The sequence below is a fragment of the Megalobrama amblycephala genome, linkage group LG8, assembly GCF_018812025.1.
Source record: "Megalobrama amblycephala isolate DHTTF-2021 linkage group LG8, ASM1881202v1, whole genome shotgun sequence".
Lineage (NCBI taxonomy): Eukaryota > Metazoa > Chordata > Actinopteri > Cypriniformes > Xenocyprididae > Megalobrama > Megalobrama amblycephala.
This window is the reverse complement of record NC_063051.1, coordinates 11,982,558-11,992,505: the sequence shown is the minus strand read 5'-3', so window position 1 is coordinate 11,992,505 and position 9,948 is coordinate 11,982,558. Positions and strand designations below refer to the sequence as shown.

The following is a 9,948-nucleotide window of genomic DNA, read 5'->3' as shown; positions in this document are numbered from 1 at the left end:
AAAAATCCCTATATGTTTAGGCTATATAAAGCGACATGCTATTAATTCAGTTAATTCATTAAGCTAATTGTAGCTATTAATTAAACCTTCTTCCAGTAGCCTATTCGTCCTGTGTTCGACATAGCATTTAGTTATTAAAATATAATCTTTATTTAATTAATACAAACTTCTAGTTAAGTGTTTCTCTTGAGCAATAAGAGAAAAGTGTTAATAACGATAGAAATTTCGAATTAGCCTACAATTCGACACCATTTACGTGCTAACAAAGTCTACTTTTAGGCCTATATAAACAATACTTGTATTTCACTAGGATATCAATCAAAATAAAGCCTATATAGAAGTTGTATCACCACAGTTGTAAACCTATTCAGTGTAGACTTTTTTTTCTCGAATGAAAACGAGGCTACAAGTGACAGATGATCAGCTGATTGTAAAAATACTTAAAAACACTTCTTAGACGTAAGAGTAATGTAGCCTACATCCATAGCTACTACATGCAGTTTAATGTCTGTTCCACCGGCGTGATTTAACATAAGTTTTCCTGAGTTTGTTCTTTACAGTGATTAAGAGCAACAAAACAAGCTTCTTTAAAGACTGCAGCATGTTTAGCCTAAATGAACATGCGAGACGGCCCAAATCATTGCTTAAAGTAAGAATAAGCAATGTTCAGAAAAGCAAGGTTAGAATATAACTAAACACTGAGGCAAAACATTTCATTTTTAATATGTAATTTATTTATCTTCCAAAATGAAGAAACTTGAAAGCGCATTCAACATATCTTTGGCATCACAACGTGGAAAAGATACCGCAAATATAAAAATGCATTGAACGGAATTCAACAATACAAAACTTATTTCAATATGAACTTCTCTCCCTTTTGATCTATACAAATATAGTGCATCATCTCTTAAAACACATTTTCATACAAAAAGAACAAAAAAGTAAACGCTGAACAAAGAAAACAAGTGTAATTTGTCTTTAAGAGTCTTTAAGAGTTTTTTTTTGTTTTCTTTCATCTGTCTACCAAGGCCTCCAAACGGAATCTGGCGTGACGGACGGTGCTCCCGGAGACACGGCCACCGGAACCGGTGTGTTGGAATTGTTGGCATACACTGGAATAACGGGGCCGTTTGGAGCGAAGGCAGCGTTGGGAATCAAAAAGGCGAACTGTCCGTCCGTTGCCGGCACAAGCTGGAAGCCTCCGTAAACTTTTGTTGCGTCAGAAGTCAAGTTGGAGGAAGACCCGCTTTTGCAGGGGACTCCGCTTAGAGGCACAACGTTGGCTTGTTGAGTCGCGCTGGGGATTTGAACCATCGGTTGACTGAAGGATGGATGAGGAGGCCCGGCAGGTATCTGGTGCTGTGTTGGGTAATTCATTGCGTTGATCTGTGTCATGCAGCTGGCTAGGTGACCCAGCAGCCGGGTCCTGACCTCGGTGTTAACCCCTTCACAGGTGGACAGGAACCGGGTCACCTCGTTCATGCATTCACTGAATCCAGCTCTGTACTTCCCAAGAACGGTGGGATCCGTGTTCAGGGCAGCTGGAAAGAAAATGAGGAAAAACTTTCGGTCAGAACATCTTGAGTAGCTGAACATGTTCTAAAACTCTGAATTCAGGAGGGGGAAATAATCTCGCAACATTTAAAACAAGTGTAGCCTACAGAGAGAAACGCTCTGCAGCCGAGTTTCTGAAAGTTCTCAAAAACTATTTTTTATGAATATTCATTAGCTAGATCCGCGACTTACCGGTCATTTGTGCCCGCTGCATGTTTCTGAGATGTTTCACTGTCATCTCCAGGATGTCCGCTTTCTCAAGTTTGGAGTGTCTGGAGCTCTGTGTGGAGAAAAAAAAGGAGATTGGTTTAGATATGCGGTTTTGTAAGGAGATATATTAATATTTAACCCAGATATAATTGCAAAAATCAGTCGGACTTTCAGTACTTACATCTTTTTTCAAGGCATCTAAGATTAACGTTTTCAGCTGACCCAAGCTTTCGTTGATTCTCGCTCTTCTTCTTTTCTCCATAATGGGTTTAGAAGACTAAAATGCAAAAGAAAAAAAAATAAGTCAGTGCGTCTATCAACTTCGGGAACTATTTCTCAATCCAGTGTGCGATGTTTGGAAATAAATGCAGTACAGTTCAATATCAATACAAACCTTTCTGTGCTCTGAAGCCGTTTTGGGTTTATCAGGTGTACTGTTCATGCTCGCCGGAGTCGCGGCAACCGGAGAAGAGGAGCTTTTTTCCATGATGTCGGCAGGCATCTTCTCTGGGAAGTATCCTTTGAGATTTTTTTAAAAAAGAAATCCTCCTCTTCAGTATCTTCTATTAGAGTAAACGCTGTTATGCACGTAGATACAGTTCCAGATATGAATGGATATCCGCACGAAGTGTCCCGAGATCAACTAGTGCGGCAATGATGTCACAGTCTCTGATTTCACCGTTTGCCAGCGGTCGTAGCAACTGCCTGCCTCAGCGTCGTGTTGGTCTTATTTATATCTCCGACTGCACGCGAACGGCTCGTGTGAAACTTCCCAAACTTTCTTTCCCACAGTAACTTTCTACCAATCAGCGTGAGGGACACGCGGCCCGAGGGGAGGATGGCTCGTGGTCGGCGCCCCTCCATTGGTTGTTTAGCGTTTGAGCGGGTGGCCAATGGCGCGCGGCCGGGTTTAGGGCACAACCGGGACTGCCTTCAATCATTCAGTTTACATATTAACACTTAAGAGCCAGTCTCCGTAAAGATACTTTGTAATTACATTTCAATACACATATAGATCCACTGAAACTAAGTAAGGAAACTAAAAGTAGGCTACTTACGTCCCGCTCGTTATAGAAAGCTTAACACGTGAAAAAAATTGTTTACTATAATAGGCTATATAAAAAAGTAAAATAAAATGCAGTTGAGTTTGCCTTTTACTAAATAAATAAATAAATAAACTGCCTGTTGTGAAGACCGCAATATTACAGTATTCCAAATGATAAATCATTAAAAATGAAAACAGCATTTTTTTAAAGTGGTCTCAATTTTATAAATCTAAAAAAGGAGGATGCACATTTTCTCTGGCAAGTTACACTGAAGAAAGTCACTTCTTAACTTCTCACAATAATTAGGCTACTGTCATTCGATTTAAAGTGGTTGAAAAGGTGCATAACCTAATCACTGCAGGCTGTTTTCCCACCACTTTGATTTAACTTAAAAAAAAAAAAAAAAAAAGTAAAAAAAAAATAAGGCAGAAATTAAATTTAGGCTTTTTAATGTTAGTGTGTTGTACATTTTTACAGTGTACAAGTTCATTTGTCAAAGCAGCGCTGTATTTCTTTAAGTGCGTCGCTGCTGTTGGCATTTTGACATCTGTCGGCTCACGAGCGCTATTGTGAATGTGGAGCACGTGCCAGGATGTTTTATTACCTCGGTGGTTGAGGTTTGGCTGGCGGGCTAGGGGTGGCGGTGGTGGTTTACATTAGAGGGAAGGTAAATAGCAGCTGCTGTTCTAAAAGCCTGGGAAAACCACGCCCACTGAGAGCTCGATCGGGCTTATCGGAATGCGAGCCAGTGTGAAGATATTTCAGACCGAAAGCGCGCACAACGCGGATAGTGTCCTTGACTGTGGCTGTCAGAAGCAGCTCTAATTTAGGTCATGATTTTATGATCCTCGGACAAGGTCGCAAACGAACGCCACAAAACCCTAAATTCATTCATGCTTTTCTGCCTGTCCTGCCATGAAAACAAACACAATTTGGACAAAACCCTGTGCACGGTCCGCTAAAGAGAAGTCGAATGTATCGACGTTTAAACGATGACGTTTACATATTGCATATTTTTGCCATCTATCATAAACTAACAGACTTGTCAGTTAGTGGTGTCATAATCCACTAACAGTAAAGACACTGGTTGGAGTGTGTGGAGTGTGTTGCCAGCCCTCTGATATGCACATTTACAGGGGTGAGAGTCTCCAGCTGCTGCAGACCCCGCGACACGTGGCGCGCAAGCGGCGGGGGAAGGCGCTGCTCCTGCCGGCTTTGCGCGCGTCTGCGGGACAGAGCGCCGGGGGTTCGCCTGCAGTTCATGACTGTGATATATCATAGTGGCAGGCTGCTAAACTGTCTGTGTTGTTATTATATGCGTTTCTAATCACATTTCCTCAGTTTTTGCTATAAAATTCGTATTGACGACACTATAGCGTGCATGTAACATACATGTTGATGTTAATTAACTGTTATATGGCAATAAAAGAGCAACAATTTCAAGCAGTTCCATCTTGTTTATTATCAGTTTTACTTTACCTTTGTATGATAATGAACATTGTTTTGTACAGTGTGTGACTATTTATTTATTTATGTATGTATTTCTTCTCTTTTTTTTTGTAGGAAAGACAGCTGTTGTAACACCAGGGTGAGTTGAACATCATCAGTTTAACCAATTAAAAATTCTGAGGTAAGAAAATTAATGTTAATGACTTATTTGAGAGAACTTAATGAGAATATTCTTGTTTAATGAAATATTTAACATCTACATGCATTTCATCTAGGCTACATGTTAAAAAAAACAGCTAATATAATGTCTGACCAGACATGCTTTCTGTTTTATTAGCTGTTATGAATGGAAGTGTTTTCTTTGCATATATACGGCTTTGAATTAAAATGCTTTTGAAATGGGGGAGGTGATGGAGGGGTGGCATAACAATTATTTTGAACAAGTAAATTAGTGTTACAGCCCACCCCACCTACTGTTACAACCCATCCCGGAAGTGGGGGAAGGTTGCAACAAACAGAACTCTTTGTGCTTCACACTAATTTACACAGTTTAGTGTTAAGTAGTAGATTTCTACACAATGTAAATTTGAAGCAGATTAATATGGGAAAACCATATCAAAGTTTGAGACACAAAACACTGAGTTACAGACAAAATGTGTTACAATACTCCTGCTCTCCCCTTGCAGGAAAATAATATTCTAGCTCCACACATTTTTAAGAAAAACTTACCACTCAAAGTACTCAATGTCCCATTTGTTTACACTGCGAAACAGATTCATCGCTCTTTCTCACACTTGTAAAGGACTCGCAAAACAAATGTATTGATGTCAAGTAGACAAAGACTGGTAGATTCAGAAACCTTTAGTCTCCGCATGAGTAACTTTCTCATGCTCGTGTTGCACAAGGGATCTAGAGGGTGCATTGAATTACGGGCAGGTTGCGTTGTCCCTCCCTTTACCCCCCTTACCCACCCCCCAAGCACCTGGACGCTGCCAGTCCCGTGTGCGTTTTCCTGCAGTGTTACCTTTTGTGAGATCATGTCGTTATTGTGTCTATATGGGAAAAATAGGCTCATTGTTACGGTGTGTATTAATTGCAACAATGAAGAACAGCATACATCTGTGTGTGCAATTAAGTTCATTATGGCCGTGTGTTCACTTGGTTTATTGTCACTTTTATTGACATAACTATGGTTAAAGCAACATGTACTCATTTTAGCAAAGTCTTTATGTCACCGCTTCTCTCTCAATCTCACTATCTCGCTCACTCACGTAAGCACACTCATACACTTCCCTCTGCAGCCCCCTTTCACTCCACACTTCTCTCTCTCTCAGAATCATATCTTTATCAAGGTCTCTCAACCATGGCTGTCCACACACAGCAATAATGTAATCAGGACTAAAGTACGTGAGAAAGTGGGAGATAGCATGCTCCCAAACATGCTGAGCTGCAATCACAGAGCCAGTGTAAAGTTAATGTGTAAGCCAGTGATGAATGCCAGCTGCCAAAGGAAAGTTGCTGTTGACGGCTCATAGGGATCTCTTGAAGGGGTCGGGCAGCCGGCAGTGAGGGTGTCATGGTGTCAGCCTTGCTCAAGGAGCTGTCAGTCACCGTTGACGGCTTACTGAAATGTATAATGTGACATTGGCAGATATCCATATGTGTGAATAAGCAGATGAATTTTTAGTCTGTAGAAAAATGATTGTTAGATCAGGTAAATAATGCTTAAAAATAAGTTTACTTACAGTTCAATAGTTTTGAGAACTTACAATATTCTGTCCCATATACGTTATTCTCAGCATGCACTGTGGTATGAATTGCTTGCATTTGACTGTTTGGCAGGTTTTCTTTACATAGTTGTTGGTTGATTACTGTCACGTTCATTGTTTTGTGATGAGTATGTGATGTTTTTAATAGTTTAAACCAGCAAGCACTTGGCTCTCCATGTATATTTCTGATGAAATTATGGAAAATTAAATGTAAATGAAGAGAACAGTTTGCACAGAACTCTTTTTAGGATGTTACATCTAAAAATCTGATAATTCTGTCATTATTAACTTGCTCACATGTTGATCCAAACCTATATACCTAGTCAGGTTAGACGCCATATTGAATTTAACAGATGAAAACAAGGCTGTGAGGGATAGACTTACAGTCTTTACAATGGCCCATGCTCTATGTAATTTTATCATGTAATTTTTACAGCTCACAACTTTCAGAACTGTTTTTTTTATCAAAAGACTTTGTAAATGGTAAGTTAAACTACAGTACATTCCATTAAACGCACTGTACTTTTATCCCTCACAGCCTTGTTTTCATTCCTGTCAAAAATTAAATATGGCGCTACCCTGACTAAGATCAATATGACTTTCTTTCTTCTGCGGAACACAAAAGAACTGTTTTTGCCTTGTATGGACAAAAAAAATGCTGACAAGTTTTTCAAGTTATTTTCTTTTGTGTTCCACACAAGAAATACAAAATTCAGTCAAGAAACTCTAGATGATGCAGGTTGATAGGCCCTTAAAGGGTTAGTTCACCCAAAAATGAAAATTCTGTCATTAATTACTCACCCTCATGTCATTCCAAACCTGTTAGACTTTCGTTCATCTTCAGAACACAAATGAAGATCTTTTTAATGAAATCTGAGAGCTTTCTGTCCCTTCATAGACAGCTACACAACTGACACTTTTACTCTTCAAAGTTCATAAAGAGATCCTAAAAATGAATCCATATGAATTGAGCAGTTTAGTCCAAATTTTCTGAAGAGACATGATCGTTTTATATGATGAACAGATTTAATTTAGGCTTTTATTCACATATAAACATTCGTCAACTCACACATCAGTTGTGGTAAACGGAAGCTCAAGCATGTTTGCTTTGGCGCGTGCGAGAACCAATGAGGTTCGGTCTCGTGTGTTACGCAGCACGTTTGAGCTTCTGCAAGAGGTTTGTTCTAGTGTGTCAAGCAGGTTCAGTTGAGCTTCTTTTTATTTCATATCTGATCAATGTTTATACAGGGAGTGCAGAATTATTAGGCAAGTTGATTTTCTGATCATATTTTTTTCCCAAGCACATTTTACCAATTCCAATCCACATCAATCTTAATAACTACTATTAATATTGTTTTTAATCATTTATAAGTGATATATAATTGTTCATGAAGGCTGGAAATGAAAAATGCCTTATATTCAGGTGTGCAGAATTATTAGGCAAGTTTTCTTTTACTGGCAAAATGAGTCAAAAAAGAGATTTAACTCAGACTGAAAAGTCAAAAATTATTAAATACTCATGAGAAGGACGCAATACTAATGCAATACTAGAAATTGCAAAGTTAAAGCATGACCAAGGGACAGCAAAATGCTCATTGGGTCAGCGGGGTCAGACAAAAACAGGTGGAAAAGAAAAGACACATGTTAACTGCAAAATAATTAAGAATTAAGGTGAAGAATTAAGTGTGAAACCATCAGGAACCCTTTAGTCTCCAGCGCCACCATTTTCCAGAGCTGCAACCTACCTGGAGTCTCCAGAAGTGCAAGGTCTCAGGATCTCAGAGACTTAGGTTAGCTAAAGAATCCTAAAAAATGACCTGCACTTGATAAGAATCACAAGCTGAAGTGTTATAAAATACATGAAGACTGGGTTTTAATAGGGCTTATAGACAGACAGCTTGAGAATGACTCCTGATGGACCAGCACCACATCCTCTTGTACCACTGTTTGAAGAATTTATCCAGAATCTGGCAGTAAGGTGTTTGAGTTCACTTTTAGTCCATCTCTTATCCTGAAATGTCTGTCTTGCAGAGATGGACTAAAAATGATCTTCCAAAACTTACTGCCAGATTCTGGAAGATAAATTCTTCAAACAGTGGTACAAGAGGATGTGGTGCTGGTCCTTCAGGAGTCACTCTCAAGCTGTCTGTTTATAAGGCCTATAAAAACCCAGTCTTCATGTATTTTATAACACTTCAGCTTGTGATTCTTATCAAGTGCGGGTCATTTTTTAGGATTCTTTAGCTAACCTAAGTCTCTGAGATCCTGAGACCTTGCACTTCTGGAGACTCCAGGTAGGTTGCAGTTCTGGAAAATGGTGGCGCTGGAGACTAAAGGGTTCCTGATGGTTTCACACATAATTCTTAATTATTTTGCAGTTAACATGTGTCTTTTCTTTTCCACCTGTTTTTGTCTGACCCCGCTGACCCAATGAGCATTTTGCTGTCCCTTGGTCATGCTTTAACTTTGCAATTTCTAGTATTGCATTAATATTGCGTCCTTCTCATGAGTATTTAATAATTTTTGACTTTTCAGTCTGAGTTAAATCTCTTTTTTGGCTCATTTTGCCTGTAAAAGAAAACTTGCCTAATAATTCTGCACACCTGAATATAAGGCATTTTTCATTTCCAGCCTTCATGAACAATTATATATCACTTATAAATGATTAAAAACAATATTAATAGTAGTTATTAAGATTGATGTGGATTGGAATTGGTAAAATGTGCTTGGGAAAAAAATATGATCAGAAAATCAACTTGCCTAATAATTCTGCACTCCCTGTATGTGAATAAAAGCATAAATTAAATCTGTTCATTATATAAAGTGATCGAGTCTCTTCACAAAACTAAAGACTAAACCGCTCAATTCATATGAATTAGTTTTATGATCTCTTTATGAACTTTTTGAAGAGTTAAAGTGTCAGTTGCGTAGCTATCTATGGAGGGACAGAAAGCTTTTAGATTATCAAAAAAATCTTCATTTGTGTTCTGAAGATGAACGAAAGTCTTGTGGGTTTGGAACAACATGAGGGTGAGTACTTAATGACAGAATTTTCATTTTTGGGTGAACTAACCCTTTGAGCGGTACAGTCCCACATATGGGATTTTTTATTTCAGTGCCCCTGGGCGTACGGTCCCACATATGGGGCCGTTCACACAGAATGTGTCTTTGCGTCTAAAAACGCGAGACGCAGCGCTCAGGAGTGGTTTTAAAAAAAGCGCAGCACAGAACGCGAGAGTCTCGAGACGCGCCTTTGAGACGTGATGCAATAACAACAAGAATGGAAATAATAGAAATAGGCAAACTGCAGAATTTACAGATACAAGTTTTGACATGGAAAAAAAAGAAAATAAGATAATAATGAGCGCCTCCTCCGACATGTTGCCATTATATAAAACAGTTGTCATGCCAACTCGCAACGCTTGCCCCGCCTCCAAGTTCTTCTGATTGGTACACTGTTTTGGAACTGACATTGATGAGCTGCGCTGCGTGTAAAAGTTGAAATTCTTTTAACTTGACACGGCGTCTTAAAAACGCGGCGCTCATGTGTGAGGCGCTGCAAAAGACGCGAGACGCGAGCGTAACGGTCATGCACGTCCGTCAAGCGCGTGTTTACATAGAAAAACAATGGGAAGCGCATTGGAATAGAAAAACGCGTTCTGTGTGAACGGCCCCTTATTGTGGCTGCGTTCAGCGCTCGTGACAAGCAAGACGCGTCACTATGGAAACATTAAAGGCAAACGTTCTAAAATAACGGTCGCCTTAAAAAAAACTCACTCTGGGGGGACAGTTAGAATATTTTAAACTCACGCTCGAAAGGGTTAACTCAATCTGCTTGCATCACGTCATACTGTAGAGCACAGCTGATTGGTTCCTGCTGTATCAGTAGCCAATGAGCTCACTGCTCAACCTTTAAATAC

At 39.4% G+C, this 9,948-nt stretch overlaps 1 protein-coding gene across 1 annotated transcript; it reads right to left on the bottom strand.

Annotated features, from left to right (window-relative positions):
* Nucleotides 1–711: 711 nt before the first annotated feature.
* Nucleotides 712–2,529, bottom strand: her6 (hairy-related 6). Its single transcript, XM_048199282.1, has 4 exons — nucleotides 2,159–2,529; nucleotides 1,946–2,041; nucleotides 1,747–1,834; nucleotides 712–1,541 (listed from the first exon to the last, which is right to left on the bottom strand). Exons 1-4 carry the CDS (start codon nucleotides 2,264–2,266, stop codon nucleotides 1,021–1,023), a joined length of 813 nt encoding a protein of 270 aa, XP_048055239.1. The 5' UTR covers nucleotides 2,267–2,529; the 3' UTR covers nucleotides 712–1,020.
* Nucleotides 2,530–9,948: the final 7,419 nt, after the last annotated feature.